Raw genomic sequence first — 23,750 nt, 5'->3', positions numbered from 1 at the left:
GATTCACTTTCTGGTAAATTTGTTTTGGCAGCTCTAGGAAGCTAGTACTCATGGCAAAAAGGATTTGACAGAGCTCAGTGGTGGGTACATGGGTGTCTGTCATTTTTCTCTTTACTTCTGTGTACAGTTGAAATAGGTCCTGGTAATGATAAAATTGACAATAAAGTGGGATCGGAGCATAGACAGGCGAAAGCGGAGGTGTAGAGCGGTGAGGGGAACATGGGCAAGTGGAATGAGGAAGCCATTGCATCACCCTCCTCCCTGACCCCTGCCCCAGCAGTCTGAGCAGATAAGTGACCCCCACACACTCCTCACCTCACCTGTGCCATGGGGGTCTCTGCAGGAGGGTATATGAGCACTGAGCTTCCCCCAGATATGCCTGGAGGTGAGGGCCACCCAAGTACTGCTGCACTGGGTGTCCTCTTACCCCAGCTTGGAGGAGGAAAAAGAGAATTGGCTTGTGGGAGGGACAGTATGCTCCCCTGGGCCTTCTCCGGGGAAGCCATCCTCTCACCTCAGGCCCAGCCAGCAGTGCAGGACTTGAAGCAACCATAACCCCCAAACCCCTACGGAAAAGCAGGGGTCAGGGAGGCTTGGGGAGGAGAGGCTGGGTTGGTGTGGGGTGCTCCATACATTCAGGCACCAGCAGCCTGGGCCTGAACATTTTGGAGCTTTGGGTAGCCTAGAAAGGTGGCTAGAGCTGAAGTCACAAACAAGGAGCCAAGCAGGGGCTTCACGGGGCTTCAGTAGCCCAGCCCGGGGACCTGGGGGCATACAGGACCGACAGGTGAAGGTGGGAGGGCAGGGAGCTGGGCAGGAGGCAGTAGAGAGAGGGAAGGAGAGACTGTCATTCCCAGGAATCACAAGGCCTACCCCAGGGCGATGGAACAGCACTTCTGGGGACCTTGGGGCAAGGCCAAGACCTATAGCCAACTTCTAAAATGCCTGTCATGGCCCCATGCCCTTGCTGGGACCTCCCCGTCACGGCCAGGGTGTTTGCAGAAGAAACACCAAAGAGCCAGGACCCCCAGATTTGAGACCAAGCTCCACCTTTCCCCTCTCTTGGGCTTCAGCCTCAAAATTGCAGAGTTTGGAGTCCATGTTTCTCGTCCCAGGTGCTAATGCTCCAAAATGTACCCACCAGCAACAGGGCTACACAGAGACCTGGTCTATCCCAGAAGCCAGCCCCACCCCACCTTCAGCCCTGGTCACAAGCAGAAGCTCAATCCTGGCCAGGACTGAGGAGGAGGAGGGTTAGGCAGCCCCCTGAAGATGTAGAGAGTGGCACCCAGGTTGGGTTTTCCACCATCCATGGCCTGCTGGAGAGGCCTGGGAACCTAGGCTTGGGACCTGGAGAGAAGGCCCCAAGCTGGAGCCAGATACCACAAAGGCTGGTAAGCACAAGGCAGCCCAGGTTCTCAGCCCCGTCCTGGGGTGAAATGACTCCTCTCAGGTTCGGATAGTGCCCTAGGGAGTCCAGAGGGGCCTCTGCCCACCTCAACAAGATACCACTGCCCCATGGCAGCAAAGACCCAGAGCAGAGGATGAAGTGGGGGCTGAAGTCTAATTTCCGCTCTCCCATCTCACAAAGCTGGCTGCACCCAGTGAGGCTACGGGGACCACTGAGCAGCCCAGGGATCCTGGGGCGGCCCTGTTCACAGGCTTTGGGAAAACAGAGAGGAAGAGAAAGAGGGGAGTAGGAAGGAGATGGGGGAGGAGAACAAGAAGTCAAAGGAGCATTTGTTCTGCTAAGTGGCTTTTTTGTTGTCCAAAATTGGCCCCAAACTCTGACCACTGGAACCCTGGGGCAAGTCTTCATCTGCCACACCCACCTCCCTGTCACACCACAAGGCTGACGACACACACCTGACACATGCCCACACGCCCCTTTCAGTCCTGGCTCCTTCCTCTGTCCTGGCAGAGCCCGCCCTCTGGGCCCCCGCTACTTCCTCTCTCTCCAAGTTCTTCTCAAGAACATACCTCAACCCCTCAGCTAGAGGCCTCTATCCACAGCTTCAAAGTCCTCCTAATTCTGGTGCCAGGAGAGAGGCCTGGGCCTCCTGTCCACATATACCTTCAGGGACCCAGGAGCAGGTGAGGCCAGAACTGCACCCCCAAGCACTGGGGCCCACACGAGCACCATGAAACCTTCAAGACCTGGGCCCAGTGCCTTCGAGGCTCAGCTCAGCAGAGGAATTATGGATGGGTCACATCGGACCTGGAGCAGCCACGCCTCAAAGAGGGGTCAGGGGCAGGAGGAAGCTGAGGAGGGGCTCAATGGGTGCCTTTATCCCTCCTATGTGTACCAGGCGCACCCATGGTGGGCAGACACTGCAAGCACAGCAGTGAACACAGTCAGAAATCCCTGCCCTGGTGGGGCTGACCTGCTAGTGGGGGAGACAGATGAGAACACCTAAAACAAACTGATGGAGTATGTCTGGTGGTGATCCATGCTACGGAGAAAAATAAAGCAGGGGAGGGAGATGGGGAGAATGGGTACAATTTTACATTGTGTGGTCAGGGAGGCCTCTGAGGATACAGGCCCTGAAGCTGGTGAGGGGGGCGGCCATGTGGATATTTGAGGTAAGAACATTCCAGGCAGAGGGAACAGCAAGTGCAAAGGAGCAGAGGTGACAGGTGGCTGAACACAAGGGACAGCAGGTGTGGCTGGAGGGGCGAGAGGTGAGGAGTCAAGTAGGAGAGGGGTGAGGGGTAGGTGGTGAGATGAGAGGGGGTGATGGGTGGGTGGTAAGGTGAGGGGTAAGGGATGAAGTAGGAGAGGGGCGAGGGGTGGAGGGTTAAGGCGAGAGAGGGACAAAGGGTAGGTGTTGAGGTGAGAGAGGGGTGAGGGGTGGGTTGAAAAAGGAGTGAGGGGTAAAGGATGAGGTGAGAGGGGGCTAGGGGAGAGGGGTGAGGGATGAGGTAGAAGAGGGGCAAGGGGTTGGAGAGTGAGCTGAGAAAGGAGTAAGGGCTAAAGGGTGAGGTGAGAGAGGTGGGGGGGACCAGATGTGTAGGGCATGTAGGACCTCCTGGTGGGGAGGGGGTGCCTGGTGCCAGAGGCAGTTCCCACATACCCGGGCACGTCCCAACCTAAGATCCCAAACAAAGCCCCCACTCAGAGGCCTGTGATGGAGGCAGGAACAGAACAGTAGACATGGGGCCCCTCTGCAGGCTGAGAGGAGCCCCTCTATCTCTTCCCACCTCAGTGTCACCTCCCACACTCTGATTGATGGACAAAGCCCAAGCCGACAGACAGCCAAGATGCCACAGGACTATTATATCCCACTCACCTCCCAGCATGCCTGGGGAGGACAACCCCAGCTAATCTCCCAGAGAGGTAGAGCCTCGTGGGCAGACGTGGTAGCAGCGAGCCCGGCATGTTCCTGCTTGCACCCACCCTGCCCAACACGCCCAGAATCCATCTGTGTGGGCCTTCACTGGTAATCACAACAATAACACCTTATCCTGGCTTGGCACGTTCATAGGCAGGATATCATTTAATCCTCATACAGGCCCACGGGCCAGCTGGAAGGGGCTGGGGGGCCCACTATCCATGGAGGACGTAGACACTGAGAAAGAAGGCACCTGACCAAGGTGAGTCAGCAGAGCCAGGACTAGGTTCTACACCCCCCTAGGGCAGGAAGCACCACATAGCACGGGGTTGGGGAATCAGCGGGGTTCAGGGAAAGGGTCCAATCCCATCATCATACAAATGAGAATGAGGCCCAGAGAAAGGCTCTCACCCTGGGCCTCCCAAAGCCTGAGGCAATTCTCTCTTCTACCAGTTCCCTCAGAAAACGTCCAGTCAGGCAAACAAAGAAAGCCCTGTGGCTGGTGGGGAGTTGGGAAGAGAGTGCCCCCCCAGAAGTGGGTGTGTGCCCGGAAGAAGTAGGACATGGCCACAGAAACAAAGGGAGAGTCCTGCTGTGCAAAGATTGTGGCACTGCAAGCAGACTGGGATGCCATATCCAGCAGTGTGAGGGCTTCAGGGCAGGCCCTTATTAATTCAGCCTGCTGGGGTTGAGTTGAGGTTGAATGAGTGCAGTCCCAGGCCCAGAACTCAGCAGCTGGGAGGGGAGTTGACAGTGGGAGTGGGAAGTCTTACCTCGGAACTTCTTAGGGGGGTTGTCCAGGTCCCCAGCCGCGGGCTCCACCACACAGCGGTCATCCACCAGCCTGGGAACAAGGAAGCTCGGTCAGTGTGAGAGAGAACACCCATCTCCCCACAGCATCCCTCCCTCAGGGTGGAGGACTCCAGGGCATCAGAGAGGCCCCCAAAGCAACTTCCTCCTTCACCATGGAGTCATTCTTGGGTTACACATAGCCCTCTCTTGGCCCCACTGTTAAAACGCAAGGTCTCTTGGGGTGAGGTTGGGGAAGTCCATGCACCTTACATCCCCAGGAAGAGCACAGAGACACACCCAGCCCACCCCCGACACACCCTCCACCCTCAAGGAGCTGGAACTGTCCTATGGGGGGGCGGTCTGCTGCATCTAGGCTGTCCTGCACTGCTGACATAACTCCTTCATAGCCCTGGGAGCCTGCTGCCCAGCCCTGAGAGGACAAGAGGTGGGGGAGGAAGGGACAGAGAAATGAAGTGAGACAAAACCAGAGACAGACACAGAGAAAGAGGAAACAAGAGTTAAGTACAACAAGGGAGGGAAAGAGAGACAGAGAAAAGCAGAAAGACAGAAATTGAGTCAGAAAGACAGAGAATGGGAAACAGAGGCAGAGAGAGCCTGGAGACAAAGAGATGAGAAACACTCATTAGTGAGACACCAAACTAGGGGGATGAGCCTTGGGTCTCAAAGGCAGGACAATGAACCTCATTCCTCCCAACCTTCAGTCAGGGACCATTTCCTACTCTCCTCTTTGGCCCACCCTTCCAGTTGCCATTGAATCCATTCTGACTCATTGAAACCCAAGTACGTCAGGGAAGAAATGTGTTCCATTGGATTCTTAAGGCTAATTTTTCTGAAGTGAATCTCTAGTCTTCCTTTCAAGGTGACTTTGGTTGGAACTAAACACCAATCTTTCAGTTAGCGGTCAAACCCATTAACCATATGCCCCACCCAGACTTTTTTGGCCCACCCTAGGGCCTGGAATGCCCTCCTTACAGCCATTTAAAAAAAAAAAAAAAAACCATTGCCGTCAAGTCAATTCCGACTCATAGCGGCCCTATAGGACAGAGTAGAACTGCCCCATAGTTTCCAAAGAGTGCCTAGTGGATTTGAACTGCTGACCTTTTGGTTAGCAGACGTAGTTCTTAACCACTATACCACCAGGGTTTCCGTAGCTGGGGTTAATCCTGCACCTCTGGAGGCCATCCACCCATCTATCCATCCATCCACCCACCCAACCACCCACCCTTCCATCCATCCAACCATCCACTCCTGTGCTTAAAACCCTTCGGTGCCTCCCCATGCCTCTGGGATAAAGTGATGATAATCACCCACCATTTCAGAGGCTAACTCATCTCCATCACTGCACATCTGTTGTCTTGGAGTTCTCACCAACCTCCCCGAAAGGGGCTAGTCATTAGTGTCATTTTACGGAGGTAGAAACTGAGTCTGAACATTAAATAACTTGCCTGAAGTCACAGAGCTAATTCTAAATCCCATGCTCCTGTACCTCCTCTCCCTGAGTTGGCTAACAAGACCTTTTGTGATCTGACCTCCCCAGCCTCACAGTTCTCCTGTCCCAGTTGTGCTGAACCTCAGGCTGATCCCAAGTTCCCTGGACCTATTAGGCTCTAAAAAGACAATGCAGCAGTCTGCAACGCCCTTCACACCCACCTCACAGCAGCCCCCGCAGCCCTAGGCCTAACAAACCTCCATTCATTCTTCTACCCTCAGTTCTCTTCTCACCCCTTTTTGTGAAGCCTTCTGTTGCCCCTGATTGCTGAGGCAAACAGTAGAGCTAAGGTCTAGGGTCTCTCAACTGCAGCACAAGCAGGGTGTATGCAGCCACCAACCCTGCAGGGCATGACTCGTTGGCCATAAGGGGCCAATACTCACTATTGAAGCTGACCTTGCTGTGTCTCTATAAGCGATGTTCCAACTAGTGTGTAACCTGTGGTTTTGGGGGTTCTTTCGAATTTTTTATATTAACTCATTTATTGTCCTTTAAGTGAAAGTTTACAAATCAGGTCAGTCTCTCATACAAAAAGTTATACACACCTTGCTATGTACTCCTAGCTGCTCTCCCCCTAATGAGACAGCGCATTACTCCTCTCCACCCTGTACTCTCCGTGTCCATTCAACCAGCTCCTGTCCCCCATCTTCCTTCTCACCTTACCTCCAGACAGCAGTTGCCCACATAGTCTCATGTGTTTACTTGAGCCTAGAAGCTCACTCCTCACCAGTATCATTATCTATCTTATAGTCCAGTCCAATCCGTGTCTGGAGAGTTGGCTTCAGGAATAGTTCTAATCTTGGGCTATTAAAGAGTCCAAGGACCATGACCTCCAGGGTCCCTCTAGTCTCAGTAAGACCATTAAGTCTGGTCTTTTTACGAGAATTTGAGATCTGCATCCCACTGTTCTCCTGCTCCATCAGGGGTTCTCTGTTGTGTTCCCAGTCAGGGCAGTGATCGGTGGTAGCCAGGCACCATCTAGTTCCTCCAGTCTCAGGCTGATGGAGTCTTGGGTTTATGTGGCCCTTTCTGTCTCTTTGGCTTATCTTTACCATGTATCTTTGGTGTTCTTCACTCTTCATTGCTCCAGGTGGGTTGAGACCAATTGATGCAATTTAGACAGCCGCTTGCTAGCATTTAAGACCCCAGACGCCTCTTACCAAAGTGGGATGCAGAACGTTTTAATACATTTTGTTATGCCACTTGGCCTAGATGTCCCCTGAAGCCATGGTCCCCAAACTCCCATCCCTGTTACTCTGGACTTCAAAGCATTCAGTCGTATTCAGGAAATTTCTTTGCTTTTGGTTTAGTCCAGTTGTGCTGACCTCTCCTATATTGTGTGTTGTCTTTTCCTTCACCTAAAATAGTTCTAGTCTACTATCTAATTAGTGACCCCTCTCCCTCTCTCCCTCCCTCCCCCTTCTCATAACCATCAAAGAATATTTTCTTCTCTGTTTAAACTATTTCTTGAGTTCTTATAATAGTGGTCTCATACAATATTTATCCTTTTGCAACTAATTTCACTCAGCATAATGCCTTCCAGATTCCTCCATGTTATGAAATGTTTCACAGATTCATCATTGTTCTTAATTGTTGCATAGTATTCCATTATGTGAATATGCCATAATTTATTTATCTATTCATTGGTTGATAGGCACCTTGGTTGCTTCCATCTTTTTGCTATTGTAAACAGTGCTGCAATAAACATGGGTGTGCATAAACCTGTTCGTATGAAGGCTCTTATTTCTCTAGGATATATTTCAAGGAGTGGAACTGCTGGATTGTATGGTAGTTCTATTTCTAGTTTTTAAGGAAGCACCAAATCGATTTCCAAAGTGGTTGTACCATTTTACATTCCCACCAGCAGTGTATAAGTGTTCCAGTCTCTCCACAACCTCTTCAACATTTATTATTTTGTGTTTTTTGGATTAACGCCAGCCTTGTCGGGGTGAGATGGTATCTCTTTGTAGTTTTGATCTGCATTTCTCTAATGACTAATGATTGTGAGCATTTCCTCACGTATCTGTTAGCCGCCTGAATGTCTTCTTTGGTAACCTGTGCTTTTGTTGGTGACCCCAGACCTCGGCTCAACACCTTCTTTGTTCAATCCCCAGTCACCCTTTGGGTCTCCCTCCCTTGTTTCTGAAGAACCTGGTCCTGGCCTCTTATGCAGCCATGTCTCTTTCTACTGCAATTACTTGCTGTATCCACACAGTGAGTTTCTTGAGGACAGGACCCTTGTGTTTTTCCCTTTGGAATTACAAGCACTTTGCACAATGCCTGTGGTCCATAAAAAGAATAATAATAATACTGTCATGGATTGAATTATGTCCCCCAAAAGAATATGTGTATCAATTTGGTTAGGCCATGATTCTCAGTATTGTAGAATTGTCCTCCATTTTGTGATTGTAATTTTATGTTGAAAGGATTAGGGTGGGATTATAACACCACCCTCACTCAGGTCACCTCCACAATCCAAAGTAAAGGGAGTTTCCCTGGGGTGTGGCCTGCACCACCTTTTATCGCTCAAGAGATAAAAGGAAAGGCAACCAAGCAGAGAGTTGGGGACCTCATACCATCAAGAAAGATGCACCAGGAGCAGAGCACATCCTTTAGACCCAGGGTCCCTGAATGAAGAAGCTCCTTGTCCAGGGGAACACTGATGAGAAGGCCAACAGAGAGAGAAAGCCTTTCCCTGGAGCCAACGCCCTAAATTTGGACTTGTAACCTACTAGACTGTGAGAAAATAAATTTCTCTTTGTTAAAGCCATCCACTTGTGGTATTTCTGTTACGGCAGCATTAGATGACTAAGACAAACAGCAATTTCGTTTCTAATACTTGACATATGAAGTTGTTTAATTTTCTAAATTCATTTAACTCTTATTATTTCCATTTTGCAGGCAGGGAAACAGACTACAAAGAGGTTAAGAAAGCTGACCAAGGATACACCACACCGCCAGGAAGCAGCAGAGCTGGGCTTTGAACCCAGGCCATTTAGCATCAGAGCAGGTGCTCCGGACCTTTGGAGGAGGCAGCGGGCAGCTTGCCCCGTGAGGGGACTCTCAGTCTCCTTTCCTCTCCCCAACCTCTAGCACTGGCTCAGTCCTTGGCCCTCCTCCCTTCTCCACTTGCACTCATGCCCTTGGTCATCTCAGCCATACTCATGAGTTCAAAAGCACCATTTGCACACTCACTGATACTCCCAAATTCACCTCCTCTGGTCCTCTGCTGAACTCTAGACACGTAGACCTAACTGCCTACTTGATCTCCACACTTGGATGTCCACAGGCATCTCAACTCTGCAGGTTCAAAAACTAAGCTTCTGGACTCCCACCTACACGCACCTCCCTTGAAGTCCTCCCCGTCTCAGTTGATGGCAACTCTATCCTTCCAACTTGGGCCATGTTAGGGACTGAATTGTGTCCCCAAAAAATAGTGTTGTAAATCCTAACCCCTATATTTGTGGAGGAGCCCTGGTGCCACAGTGGTTAAGAGCTCAAGCTGATAACCAAAAAGGTCGGCAGTTCGAATTCACCAGCTGCTCCTTGGAAACCCATGGAGTAGCTCTGCTCTGTCCTATAGGGTGGCTACGAGTCGGAATCTACTCAGTGGCAAGGGGATTGGTTTTTCTCTTTATACTTGTGGATGTAATTCCACTTGGGAACAGGGTTTTCTTTGTTGTGTTAATGAGTCTGTATCAGTGTTTAATGTGTCTTAAGGCAATCACTTTTGAGATATAAAAAGAGTAGATCAGGCACAGAAGCAAGCCAGCACAGATGGAGGAAGCCAGATGCCACACCACATGAAGATCACAAAGGAACCAAGGGAACAGAAGCTGGAAAGAGACAAGGCCCTTCACCCAGAGCTAACAGAGGTATCCAGTCTTCCCCTAGAGCTGGAGCCCTGAATCTGGACTCTAGCCTCCTAAATAAACTGTAAGAAAATAAATTTCTGTTCATTAAAGCCACCCATTTGTGGTATTTCTGTTATAGCAGCACTAAGTAACTAAGACAGGCTCCAAGCCTTGGACTGATGCTTGGCTCCTCTCCTCCACTCACCACTCACACGCCATGTCTCATGGGTCAGGAAACCCTGAGGGCTCCATTTCCAAACAGATTCAAATCTGACCTCCTCTCATCACTCCCACCAGCACCCTGGTTCAGGCCCCCAACAGCTCATTGGTCTCCTCCTTGGTCTCCCAACTCCCCCATAAACCCTTACAGCCTGTCCCCACGGCAGCAGAGGGATCCCTTTAAAAGGCAAGTCAAATCAGGGCAGCCCTCTGCTCAGAAGCCTCCAGAGGATCCTATCTCACTCCGAGTGAAAACAAAGAACTCAAAATGGCTTAACAGACTCCCCATGATCTGCAGCCCCTCATCTCTCTGACCTCATCTCCTCCAGCCCCACAGCCTCCTTCATGTTCTTCAAACCTTCCAGGCAACTTGGCACCGGCTCTTTCCTCTGCCTAGAATGCCCCGTCCCCAGACACCCTCGTGGCTCCCTCCCTGACCTCCTTCGGATCTCAAATGACCAATTTGAGGCCCTCAAATGGAGGGTAACTTAATTATCAAATTACTCTATTTTTATAATTATTTCTTTATATTTAATTGTATTTTATATTATAAGCTTAATAAGGAAACCCTGGTGGCGTAGTGGTTAAGCGTTACAGCTGCTAACCAAAAGGTCGGCAGTTCGAGTCCACCAGGCGCTCCTTGGAAACTCTATGGGGCAGTTCTACTCTGTCCTATAGGGTCGCTATGAGTCGGAATCGACTCGACGGCACTGGGTTTGGTTTTGTAAGCTTAATAAATATATTAAAATATTTTAATAATTTATACATTAATAATTATTTTTAATTATTAAAGTATGATCATTTTAAATAGGATAGAGACCCTCCTTCCCCAACCTACTTACAATTATAAACCAACTGCTTCCTCCCCCACTTCTTATCATTTCCCTGCTTAACTGTTCTCCATAACACTTATCCCACCTCACCTGCTATAAAAACCCTATAGCCACCCTATAGAACAGGGCAGAACTGCCCCATAGGGTTTCCAAGGAGCAGTGGGTTGATTTGAACTGCCAACCTTTTGGATAGCAGCCGAGCTCTTAATCACTATGCCACCAGGGCTTCTGACCTGCTATAGGTGTTACTTCTTTGTTCACCAGCCCCCACCCCCAGCCCAGGGGATGTAAGTTTCATGAGGACAGGGCTGTGTCTGCTCTGTTCCCTGCAGTTTCTCCAGCACTTAGACTGCCACCTGGTGCAGAGCGGGCACACCAGGAATACATGTTGAATGAATTAAATCATGTTCCCAGCTGCTGAATACACGAGAAGTAAAAGATAAGGTCCCTGCCTCAGGGAGTGTAAAATCTCATTGAGAAGACAAGTCACATACTCAGAAGAGTGAACAACACGAGAAGTATGTATTGGTGCCAACCAGTGGTACCAGATGTGGGTTTTGTCAGAGTTCAGAGCTTGACCAATCACAGAAGGTGTGAAGGACGACGCAGGAGCAATGCAGAGCATTGAAAAATTCATAGAATTTCCTGTAAGACATTAGTGAATCAGATGAGCTGGTTGTCTCTTAGCACAGCCCTGAGGGGAGGGGACACAGGATGAATAAATTTTGATTGAGTGGGGAGAAAAAAGCATTGATGAGGTCCTGGCACTGCAAGGGGTGCTGGATGTCTAAAGGACAACATAACTTGGTGAAACTGAGGAGAGGCTGGGAGAGCCCCCGAAGTAGCCCACCATCTTTGCCAATCCACAGGGCCTTGTGGAGGGTGGGGGGCAGATAAAGAAGGCCAGAGTCCCCCTCCTCAGAGACCCTGCCTGAGGCGGGGAAAAAAAAACCCTCTCTATCCCAACCCCCCCACACTCCCCCTGGGAACTCTTTGTCTGGGTCATATGTGCAGGAAACAGACATGCAAAATCAGACGCCTTACACACTTTCCCTAATCCCTCTGGCACAAATCCACTTGGTCATTATGTGGATGTCCACCTGTGTCTGCCCACGCTCTCACAGCTTCAGAGTCCTGAAGTCTCCGACTCAGTCCCTCCCAACCCCAGTGCCCAGCGGGGCTGGAAACCCAGCAATGCCCTCAAACACAAGTCACGTGGAACAGCTGCAGCACATCTACAAAGCCGGGCACATTTGGGAAGTGCACACTGAAGCCAGCTAGAGAAGAGGATCAGTCAGGAGGGGCGCCTGTCCTCCAGAAGGGTTTCAAACAAGGTTGGAAGGAAAACATCCCAGGCCTGCTACTGAGAAGGGACAGGAAGTCTGTATGATGGATCAGAACAGAAAAGGAAGCCAGGTGCTAGGGAAAAACAGCGGGAAGGGGCACTCCTGGCAGACACCAGGAAAACAAAAACAGCAGTGAGGACTTGAGAAGCTTCCTCCAGGGCCAGCAGCATCAGCACCACCTGGGAACTTCTTAGAGATGCAGAACCTCAGGCCCCACCCAAATATGCTGAATCTGCATTTTAACAAGATTCCCAGGGTGATGTCTATGGAAGTAAGACAGCCCGGACTACATTCTGTACCTCGCCCCAGTAAACTTGTCAGGATATTTGCAAGGCCTCAAAGGCCCCTGAAAGTCCCTGAGTGGTGTAAATGGTTTGCACCTGTTTTTTTTCTTTTACTAACCTAGGTTCCAATCCACACACAGACGCCGGGAAATAAAGGCCTGGCAACCCGCTTCTGTACATGTTCCAGCCAAGAAAACCCTATATGGAGCAGTTAGTTTATTATTTTTTAATTTAATTGGTTAAAATGCCCCCAAATCAAAAAAACCAAACCCGGTGCCGTCGACTCATAGCGACCCTAAAGGACAGAGCAAAACTGCCCCATAGAGTTTCCAAGGAGCGCCTGGTGGATTCGAACTGCTGACCCTTTGGTTAGCAGCCGTAGCACTTAACCACTACGCCACCAGGGTTTCCAAAAACGCCCCCAACACCACTCAAAAGCCTCACGGGCACATACTCATTAGGACTAAGGCATCCTAAAAAGGTGCTACCAGGTGGGAGGGGCGTAAAGCCATTAAGAGATTAGCAGGAAAGCGCTTATCAGATGGACTACTGGAGACCTGGGGCCAGGAGGAGGTCCTAGGGCCGGGGCACCAAACAGGTAAGTTTTCATGGAGGAGACGTCTAGAAGGCGAGGCCGCGAGTTCCGACAGCGTCTGTTTGGTGGCTGTCCAGTGCCGGGGTTCCACCCTCAGGACGCCCAGACGCCGCAGACAAGCGGAGGCAGCTGCGCGCTTTCCGGGAGGCCCGGCCCTGGCCCCGCCCCCGCCCCCACGGCGGAGCGAAACTCGCCGTCCCACGTGCAGCCGTCGCCCCGGCCTGCCTCTGACTGCGAGCAGCTGCGGGGACGCTGGGCTTCCGCCAGGCGCGCCCTGGGGCGCTGGTGCCGCCGCAGGCGGGGCGGGTGACGTGCCACCTGCGCCTGCGCCTCCCTCCCCTCCCGGGCTCGCTGCCGCAGGGGCTGGCTCCGGGGACGCCTTCCCACTGGGTCGCACCATTGTCCCGGGCCGTAACCCACCCCCTCTTGGCCTCCCTCTCTTTATTAAGCCAGGCCAGCCACAGGTGCCCGGCGTCGGGTGCGCACCTGGCGCTGTAACCAGAGCCGAGCTCTCCAGGGGGAACGAGCCGCATCGGTTCACTTCCCTTCCTGAGCGCTTCGGCTCCGCCCAAGGTCCCGGGAAGGGCACCGCCTACCTCCAACCCTCCGCCCACCCACTGATCTCTACACGGTCCCGCCTCCAAACCTTTGGCCGTCGAAGTCCTGCCATCTTCAGCGCTTAGGCCGGTACGGAGTTTCCTGCTCGTCCCCAACTACAGCCATTGCCTGTTATCTAAAAGCCCGTGACATCCCAGCCAAGATCACGTTGGTAAAAACAGTCCCTCAGATGTGCAGAACACCTTATAATTTGTAAATGGCTTTACATCCGAAGCCTCGTTCCCTCCTTTCCACAGCCCTGAGTGGGATTATAGAAGCTCACAGAGTGGATGGGGCCACCCCGACCACAAAGCTGGTCAGTTGGTGGCACATATACGATCCAGATCTCCATTCAAGGAAACCTTACTGCGTGCTTGTTATACGCTGAGTGTGGTCCCCACCCTCAGGGAGCTCATTCCACCATGAGGAGGGTCCTGAGGACAAGAGCTCCGTCCTACACCCATGCCCCCGTAGCCAGCCCAGCTGACACTCAGAGCCCTAAGAACAGTCCCTGCTATGAGCCTTCTGTCCACTGGAAGACGCAAGACCAGCTGGAGCCTGCACTGGGCAGGGCTCAATGGGGGCATCAGCAGAAAAGGCAGGGGGATGAAGGTGAGAGGAGGAGGATCTGTCTGGAGGCCTGGGCAGGGCCACCCTGGACTCTCGGGGGGAGGAGCTGATTGGCAACTCTGCTCTAGAAGGGTGTGAAGGAGGGTGCTGTCTCTGGGATGCCTGTGGAGTCTGCACCCCAAGACCTTGGTCTTAGGGAGGAGGGAAAGCCAAACCATCCCAGGACCTGGGTGGCCCTATTCTGCCTAGGGTGGACTTTGAGATCCTGGTGGGTGCCCTGGAAAAGGCAGTGGGAGGGTCAGTGCTATCTGGAAAGATTAGATAAGGAGCAGGAAGAAGGGAGCTAGAAGTGGGGCAGGTGCTAAGTCAGAGGCGCCTCAATCAAAACCTGCACCTACCAGCTTGACCACCATCACAGCAGCCAGGGGAGGGGGAATCACAGACTGAGCAAATGCCCAAGGGACCATGGACACCCCTCTCTCATCTAGTCCAACCTCCTTTGTCTATGGCTGTGAAAACTGAGGCTTGGAGAGGAAGGAAACCAACCAGTCCAGGTCACTCAACAAGTTAAAGGAACAGCCAGTTCCAGACCCCAGGTCTCCTCACTCCCAGCCCAGGTCACTGGCCACCACCCTATAATCTAGGTCAGACCCAAGGAAGACCACTTCCAACAGTAGGCACTGTCAGAACACTGGGATGGGCTAGCTGTGGATGGGAGGCACTGGGGACCCTTTCTCCAGGTACCCAAAGTCACACAAGCTAGAAGGGGTGAGAGGAGGAATGCTGGAAGGAACCGATTCCTGGCTGGCATCCTGAGTCATCAGCAAAAAGAAATTCATGCCTGCATCCCTGCAAAAACGTCCAACTACCGACCTTTTGGTTAGGAGCTGAACTCAACCACTGCGCCACCAGGGTTCCACAACATGTGTAATTTACCATAAAATATTTCCACAAAACCAGATGCAGCAAATATAGCAAAATGTGGACAATTATTAGGTCTGAGCAATGGGCAAGGTCCCTAGGTAGCATAAATGGTCTGTACTTGACTACTAACCTAAAGGTTGGCAGTTCAAACCCACTCAGCAGTGCCACGAAAGAAAGGCCTGGCAATCTGCTTCTATAAAGATTGTGTTGTTGTTGTGTGCCATTCAGCCAATTTCGACTCATAGCAACCCTATAGTACAGAGTAGAACTGTCCCATAGGATTTCCAAGACTGTAATCTTTACAGGGAGCACTTGTGGCGCAGTGGTTAAGTGCTCAGCTGCCAACCAAAAGATTGGCAGTTCAAATCCACCAGCTGCTCTTTGGAAACCCTAGGGGGCAGTTCTACTTTGTCTTATAGGGTCAGTATGAGTCAGAATCAACTTGACAGCAATGGGTAATCTTTACAGAAACAGACAGACACATCCTTCTCCCACGGAGTGGCTGGTGGGTTCAAACTGCCAACCATTTGGTTAGCAGTTGAACTCTTAACCACTGCACCACCAGGGCTCCTTCCATAAAGATGACAGCCAAGAAAACCTTATGGAGCAGTTCTACTATAACACATGGGGGCGTGATGAGTTGGCATCAACTTGATGGCAACTAACAGCAGGTGGTGGGCATGTCTGTGTCTGAAATGATTCTATCTTTCCTGATTCTCTCTACCTTACACCGCGGACAGGTGGTGAGGGGTCAAGGCAATGGCACAGATAAAGGCGGAGCCACCCACTGTCAATGCTCTGTGTAGTGTCTTTACACTGCCATCATCATCGTGTCTGGGACACAGACTTCATTCTCCCTCCTTGACCTATATCACCCCTGTCACCTGTTTCTACATTCAGTCAGACCCTGGAAAGCCTGGCTTTCCTACAGGCTGGAGGAGGGGGTGACAGCTGGCTGAGTGATGGGGAGAAGGATTTGCTAACCAAATATATACAGGTGTCTGTCTACAGGACACCTGCAGCTGGTCCTGGGCTCAGATTTGTGTTTGCTGCCCCTTCTGACTCTGCCCACCTGCCAGTCAGAAAAAAAAAGAAAAAAAAAAAAAGTACCTTTACACACCCCTGTGATCATTTTACTCCCCTACTCAAGCCCCTGCAATGATTCCCTCCTGCCTGTCTCCCCAAGTCAAGACCCCTCTGTCTGGCTCTCAAAGTCTTCTGAGAATCGGCCCCACCCAACCCCAATTCCCAGCCCACCCCCTGTAAACGCCCAGCCTCATTTCTGCCCCCACACTTTCTGTTGCACAGCCCCCAGGCTTGAAAGGCCCTGCAGGCTTCTCTCCAAGAACCCAGGCGACATGACCCCAGGCAAGTCATTTTACCTGAGCCTGGGGTCCTCCTCACAGCAGGGAACTGGGTACCACTACCACTCCTGACATGACATGCTAAGGGGGCCTCAGAGATGACATTCAGAGGCTGTAGATGAACTTACTGGAGCTCTGGGTTCTGCTCTCCTCCCCGCCCCCCAGGCCTTCTGCTGTCCCCTCCCACAGCATCCACTCCCAAGGAGGGACCCCCCCAGCTCCACATGGGCTGATGTCTTGTGAGCAGCGTTGGAAGGAGACACGCAGAGACTCCAGACGTGGGTGCAGGGGTAATCGAAACCCAGAATCCTTCCCCCAAGCCGAGCGCTCTCTCGGTAAAGGCTGGCGTGGCCCCACCCTAAAATCCAGCACTTCAACCCACCCCCAGCCCAAGCCACTGCCCCACCCCACAGCCCCACTGGGCCAAGCCAGGGAGGGAACTGCGGGGTCAGGAATGTAGGGCAGGGCAGAGTGAGTGAGTGGCTGAAACAGGATTCTTTGGGACAGAGCTAGATGCAGCCTGAGGCCCAAGGTGGGATCTTGGGACTGGTTCAGTCCTCAGGCAATACCCACATGGCCCCTCTCAGCTTCACCCCCTCTCCCCAACACATCACATCAAGGGAAGGTGAGGCTGGTCTTACTCCCCACACCCCCTGTACACCACTGCCAAACACATGCCATGAAGTGGTTCCCATTTCCACCCCCTCCCTACCCCACCACCACCACCAGGGACAACACACAGAGTTAGAGAGATTGCCTTCCTTTTGATCTTAGAATTCCACTTCTGGGAGTTTATCCTGAGAGGATAACTGGACAAGTGTTTGGGCATGTACGGACAAGGATGTTCAGTGCGAATTGTTTACAACAGCGAAAACGGAGACACAGCCTAAGTGCTGAATATGAGGGATGGTTCAATAAATTAAGGTGCATCAGACCATGGGATACAATGACATGTTGGCCTGGGAAAATACAGCTCACCGAACCCGAAAAAAGACAGGAGACAAAACCAAATGCAAACGTGCAGTGTGATATTGTTTTGTAAACATTTAGTTATGTATACAAAAGACTAGAAAGAAAAAAAAAGGCCAGAGGTCTTACACAGAATGCTAATATGTTGGCTGTAGTGTTACAGATAAATTTTATTTGCATTTTTCAAGTTTTCTCCATGGAATATTATAATTTTTTAATCAGAAAGAAACGATTTGATATAATGAGTCTGTGGCTAGGGCTAGATGAGGCCAAGGCCCTGCCTTGGGGTACCGGCAGGGGTAAGTCCAACATCTCATTCCACTGAAATCACAATGAAATGAAAGCCAAGGGCAGATCTGAAACCCGCCTGGGGAATGTGGTTAGCACAGGAGGGGCAGTCCTACCTCCAGCAATTACTCTGTCCCAGAGACTTAAGGCTCAAAAGGCCCTTATAGGTCACGTCTCCCAGGTCCCCACTGTAGAGGATGGACACAGAGAAACCAATGGTGTTCAGAAACCAGGCCCCCTTTCAGCCCACCAGGTACCACCCCACTACTCATTCATTGCCCAGCCTCCGATCCTATTCTTGGTACCCCCAAGACACCCTCTGCCCACCATGCCCATCTCTAGATTATCCCAAGGTCCTAGGGGCCCTGCAGAAAAGTTAGGCTCGGGAGGAGGAGGACAGTGGCAGAGGGAGAATGGGGGCTGAGTCTCAAAAAAATAATGCAAGAAAAGGGGCTGGGGGCTGCAAAATAAACCTCACAATCTCCCGGCCCCCGTTGAGCCAGCATGTATGAATCGTACTATGGGGCTGCATGCCAGGCGACAAGGACTCCACGGAACCCCAAAGGCAGCAGCCAGGAGCAGTGAGGAGAGGCCCCATTTCTGAAAGTGGCTAAAGAAAAAGGGACCCTTTAAGGTCATCCTGAAATCCCACTTGTCTCCTAAACCAAGCTGTACCCTGGAGGGTAGGGGCCAGCCTGATCACTTCATATCCAAGAGCCTATCCCGGGGCCTGGCATACAGCACAGGCTCCATGAATGCCGGAACTCTCTTCAGGAAGCCTTGCTGATCTGACATCTGCACCTATGGAGGCAGGGGTAGAATTCCTGCCTTCCATGCCAAAGACCTGGGTTCCTTTCCTGACCAATACATCTTATGTGCAACTGCCGTCTGTCAGTGGAGGCTTGCGCATTGCTATGATGCTGAACAGATTTCAGTGGCGCTGCAAGACTAAGAAGGACTAGGAAGAAAGGCCTGGTGACCTACTTCTGAAAATCAGTCAATTTAAATCCTATAGATCACAACAGTCCAGTCTTCAACCCATTATACACACGACGGAGACCAGGCAGCACTTCATTCCGTTGTGTGCAAGGTCACCATGAATCAGGGCCATTTCGATGGCAGCTAACAACAATACAGACCTCACTGGCAGGCTCTGACGGAAACCCTGGTGGCGTAGTGTTTAAGTGCTACGGCTGCTAACCAAGAGGTCGGCAGTTCGAATCCGCCAGGCGCTCCTTGGAAACTCTATGGGGCAGTTCTACTCTGTCCTATAGGGTCTCTATGAGTTGGAATCAACTTGACGGCAATGGGTTCCTTGGTTGGGGGCGTGCTCTGAGTATGAATGCTTTGTTCCTAGTTAAAGTCTCATGTGACTAAATTTTACCTAGACTACAAACTCCATGAGGGCAGGAATGTGTCCTATACCTTCCTGAGCCCTGGCTCCCACCTTTCATTCAGGCCCTGCCAAAATGTCACCTACAGAGATCTTTCCTGACCATCCTGGCCAAAGATTCACTGCATACTACCCCCTATCTCTTTCCCTGCCTTACCATTCTTCAAAGTTCTTATCACTACGATATAATATTTGTTTTAGTCTTCTCCTTCTAAAATGTAAGCTCTTCAAGAGCAGGAACTCTGTCTTGGTTACTACTGAGTCCCCAGTGCCTAGAACAGTGCATGGTACATAGAGGGTACTCAACAAACATTAGTTGAATGACTTAATGAAATCTGACAAGGGCTAAGAGCTGGGCTCCAGAGCTGAGGAGCAGGCAGACCCGACTGGCAGGCTTCCTCACAACCTGACAACTGGGAAAGGACTTCAGATCAGGGATCCCAGCCCTGGAAAGACATTAAAACCATCTGGGGAGCTTCTAAAACATCCAACACCCAGACCCCACCCCTAAGATATTGATACAGTTGGTTTGGGGGTGAGACTTGGGAGCTGGAATCTTTTTAAGTTTCTAAAGTTCCCCAGGGGATTCTCGGGTGCTGCCAGAGCACCTTAGGGGACATCCAGGCTGACAGAAGCAGGGTCTTGCAAGAGGAACAGAGAGGCACCCTTCCTGAGAGCCATGCCCCTGGGGACCAGGGTTTGCTCCACATTTACCCTCACATCTCCTGGGTCCTGACTTCCAGTGCTTACCCTCCTGGCAAGCAGGTCAAGCTGGAAGGTGGACAGGGAACTCCATGGTGGGGAGGTCCCTTCTGACCCTACTCCCTTAATCACCCAGCCCTGGGCTGTGAGCTCCAGAGGCCCTGAGAGCCCCCCACCCCTTGGTCCTCCAAAGCCCAGCCGTGGGGTGGGCAGCGGCAGTGTGATCAACAACAGGAAGTCAACTTCAAGACCCAGCACACCTGCATTTCCCCGATTTACTCCCTGTGGGTCTGGGGGCTGCAGTTCTGGCCATTCAAGAGAGACCTTCAAGGGACTGGTGGTGAAACGGCAAAGGGTCTGCCTGCCAGTTCCCCACAGCTGCTGGCCCGGAGCCACCGTAGGTCTTCCACCTTGTGCTTGCCCATGAGCCACTCCAGCCCTGGCCTCTGCTGCCTCCCACCTGGGTGAGGGGTGAGGCAGGGGCGCAGGGCACAGGGCACGCTCTCCTGCCGGGAACAGGCATGGGCCTGCTTTCCCCTGCCAGCTGGAGGTCTCAGCCCACTCAGGGATTCACTCCTCAAATCCCTCCCACCTCCCAGCCCAGAGTTAATGTACAATCTTCACCAGGAGCTCTAATTATCCAGGCGGCTCTGACCGGCCTCCTCCATTGTGTCTGCTCACAGGCCTGATCAAAACCAAAGGCTGCCCAGCCCCCTCTGTCACCAAGGCTCTCCTTCCCAAAATCCCTGCTAAGTCGGCCCCTCTGCCCACCATAGCCACCCTGTCTTCAACAAATTCATTTCATCATTATTGGATACCTTCTGGGTTTCAGGCACTGGGCTAGCCTGAGAAATCACTCAAATCACCCTCCGGGCTCCTGGATACGGGCACCAACAGCCCCACTGAAGGTAGAGAGGGCCAGAATTGGTAAGAGGCAGAAAGATTCTGGAGGAGGACGGAGTAGAGAGAGAATCACTTAGAGCAATGCTTCTCACACTGGAACGCACTCAAATCCCCTGGGGACCCTGTTAAAATCAGATTCTGATGCAGTTGGACTGGGATGGGGTCCAAGCCTCTGTATTTCTAACAAGCTTCTAGGTAAGGCTAAGGCTACACTTGGAGTAGTGATGACTTCCAGTGCTTAAAAATCATCCATTCATTGACTCTCAAAGTTCCCAGAAGGCGGGAAGTACAGCTCCCCTACTTGCCCCGAATCCCCAGCGCCCAGTAGTGCCTGTGGAGGTGCTGAGTGGATGAACGGTGTAATTAATTAGTTAATCCTGGCAAAGTGCCCTGCGTCAGAGAGGCCTACAGGGAGACCTCTGGCTAACTGCAAAACAACGTTATTAGCACCGGAGAGGGGTTTGTACAAAGCAGTGCTAAAGCACAAAGGAAAAAGGGTTAACTCTGTCCCAGGTGAGATCTTCCAAAAGAAGCCACACTGCACTAGGTCTCAGGGAGCAGGACAGATTTACCCAGTGGAGAATGATGGACGGCAGGGGCAACAGAGGAGCAAAGGTAAAGAGAGGCAGCATGGAATGGGTTCCAGGAATCAGGAGTAGTGTGGTGCAGCTGGAGCTCTGGAGTATGAAGAGGGAGGTGAGAAAAATCCAGAAAACTTGGCTGGGGCCTGAGCATGCCCATGCTAGAATGCCAGGCTGGGAAGGTGGGAAATCAGGAATGTTGGAGGTGTTTGCACAGGAAAGGGGCGCCCTGGGAAAGAAGGGCTCTCAGATGTCACCAGGTCCTGCCCCAGGATCAAAGCGGACTGGAGGACCCAGCTTCCTGGGCAGGAAGGGCTAAGGGAAGAGGGAGTGACATTATGAGGCACCAGAGGGAATCCCCTCTGTGGGGATGAGGCCTGCACAAGGGCACTCAAGGGGGAATAAGATGATGTTCTCTGAGTCTGTTAAATTCCACAGGTGCTTAAAAAGCACCCACTGTGTGCTCAGCTCTGAGCCAGGCTCTAAGTAACAGAGGAAATGGTCATTCCCTGAAAGCCTCCAGTGCTGCTCAGGTTCTGTCTACATAGGGAGGGGGCTTTCTACACCATCCAAGCTCCCTATACCTCCATGATCCCAACACTCTCCACACCCTCCCTTTGTCCCCTCAGCATTATCAGAGGTATTTGCTGTGCACTACTATGTGCAAGCCCTGGCCTCAGGCAAAAGCCCTGGATGGGGGAGGCCAGCACAGATGCTGGCCCTGATGTGGGTCCACTCTTATCCTTTGTCACACTCACAGCACAGGAGATGTCAGATCGTGTGTGTGTTGTGTGTCTGTTGTGTGTGTGTGTGTGTGTGTGTATTGTGTGTGGTAGGGGGGTTGGTGAGTGGCCAGGGGATTCCACATCTGAATGAGGAGGTAAAGGCGAGGCCTGGGGTGTGCAGAGATAAGGAGAGCAGGGTATGCTACAATTCCCAGATCAGAAGCCCCTGCAGGCACAGACAGTTCTCCAACCCCCCCATCCCCCCCACCATCGATTCCCTTTCCAGCAGAACTGAAGCTAAACTTTCAACAACCCTGAGAGAGACCAAGTGAGCCAGACTGTCTCTGACCTCCCAAACTCAGTGATCCAGAGCCAGCCCTGAGCTGAGGGTGCCAGCGCTGTCCTCCAAAGCCCCCAGAGATGAGGCACCTCATGACAAACAGCAAAGCACGGTCAGCAGAGGAGGGTGGGTTCACCCCAAAGGGCAGCTGTGTGTGGTGAAGAACATGAGATTCAACTAACAAGGGCTCCAAGACTGAGAACGGGACAAAGGTGTCAGGCCCTGCCCTCAGTGGGAGCTGGCTGGAGAGATGGAGGAAGAACTCAGCCCACCTCCACCCCCACCCAACTGCTCCTCTGAAAATAAACCCCTTCTCTCTGCCTAAATCCTCTCCTGCCCTATCCATGCTTCAGGCCTGACCCTCTCCAGGGATGTGAATTGATTCCCTGTTTATCCAGCCCAGACCCTGGGGGGTGGCAGCCAGAATTAATTATGTTTGTAAAGTACTTGAGAGACCCTGGGACCAGGGACCAAGGGCGCCAGAGGAGCAGCGCAGGAAATTGACGGAGGGAGGGGAAGAGAAGGGTAACTGCTGCCTGGGACCTGGGACGCCTGAAAGGAAGAGTTGAGAAGACACTGCTACTGAAGGGGGATGGAACAGAAAGAGCTGTGGGGAGAAGATGTGACTCCGCTAAGGGGCCACAGGATGCAGAATGAGGATTCCGGGCTCAAGGCTGAGCCTCACCCGCTACAGCTCTGCCCATGCCAGTTCCCAGCGCATCCAGGCCCGGATGCCCTTCCCCAACTCTGGCCCCAGCCACCCACCTGCCGGACCCCGGGACCACCTGCAGAGGAAGTCTCTGGCCCTCCGCCTCTCTGAAGAGAGCTGAGGGTGGAGGCTTCGCGGAGGGAGCCTCCCACCAGCTCCGGCAGGGCGCCTATCTCCTACCTGAGCAAACATTTCACTTCCTTTCTCTAAAAGAAGGAGGCGAGCCATTCTCTCCGCTCTTCGAGGCTGGGGACGCCCAGCACCTCCGCCGGGGGGTGGCGGCGGCGGGACGCACGCATCTGGCACCCGGACCCACCGCGCCCCCCTCCCCGCCCAGGCCCCCCTCGATCTCGGTTCACTCACCCTAAAGTGCTGATGAAGCCATTGACCGAGCCCTCGGCGTACAGAGAGACAATGTCCCCGATATGGAGAAAGCTGGACATCTCGCTCATGGCTGCTGCCCTCCGGGGACCGGGGCGGCGGGGACTCCGGGGGGCGCGCTGCTAGGCTCGGTGCGGAGGACAGAGACGTCGGGGGCGGGCAGGGGGAGGGCGCCCCCTCCTTAGAGCAGGGCGCTTGGTGCGGCCGCAGCGGGTTGGTGGCCGGGGGAGCGGGAGGCGGCGCGGCGCGGCCCGGGAGCCGGTAGCGGCGTCCGGGTGAGGAGGTGCCCGCGTCTCGGCGCACCGGCCGCCCGCCCGCCCGGCCCGGCCCGCGCGTACCTGCAGAGTAGAGAGAGCAGGAAGTCTGGGGCCGCCACACACAAATGCAAATCCCGCCCGGGAGGCGGGGAGGCCACTCCCCACCCCACCGCCCCCCCGCGCACCCAGCCCGGCCCGCCCGCCGGCACACGTGTGCGCCAGCCCGCCCCCCGGCGCCTCGCGCCCCTTGCGCGTCCGCACCCCAGGCTCCCGATCGTCCAG

The 23,750-nt window shown here is 52.8% G+C and overlaps 1 protein-coding gene across 2 annotated transcripts in view; it reads right to left on the bottom strand.

Moving 5' to 3' along the window:
- Positions 1–23,530, bottom strand: part of ITPR3 (inositol 1,4,5-trisphosphate receptor type 3) — an 83,200-nt gene extending 59,670 nt beyond the window's left edge. For both annotated transcript variants that reach the window (XM_049890308.1, XM_049890317.1), the window contains exons 1-2: positions 23,194–23,530; positions 4,106–4,176 (exon numbers count right to left, since the gene is read on the bottom strand). In XM_049890308.1, the coding sequence (XP_049746265.1) occupies positions 4,106–4,176; positions 23,194–23,282 (160 nt within the window). In that variant the 5' untranslated portion in view covers positions 23,283–23,530. The remainder of the gene's footprint in view (positions 1–4,105; positions 4,177–23,193) is intronic.
- Between the last annotated feature and the right edge of the window lie 220 nt (positions 23,531–23,750).

This window comes from Elephas maximus, chromosome 1 (assembly GCF_024166365.1).
Source record: "Elephas maximus indicus isolate mEleMax1 chromosome 1, mEleMax1 primary haplotype, whole genome shotgun sequence".
Taxonomy (NCBI): Eukaryota; Metazoa; Chordata; class Mammalia; order Proboscidea; family Elephantidae; genus Elephas; species Elephas maximus.
The sequence above is the reverse complement of the archived record's forward strand: the minus strand, read 5'-3'. Positions and strand labels throughout refer to the sequence as shown.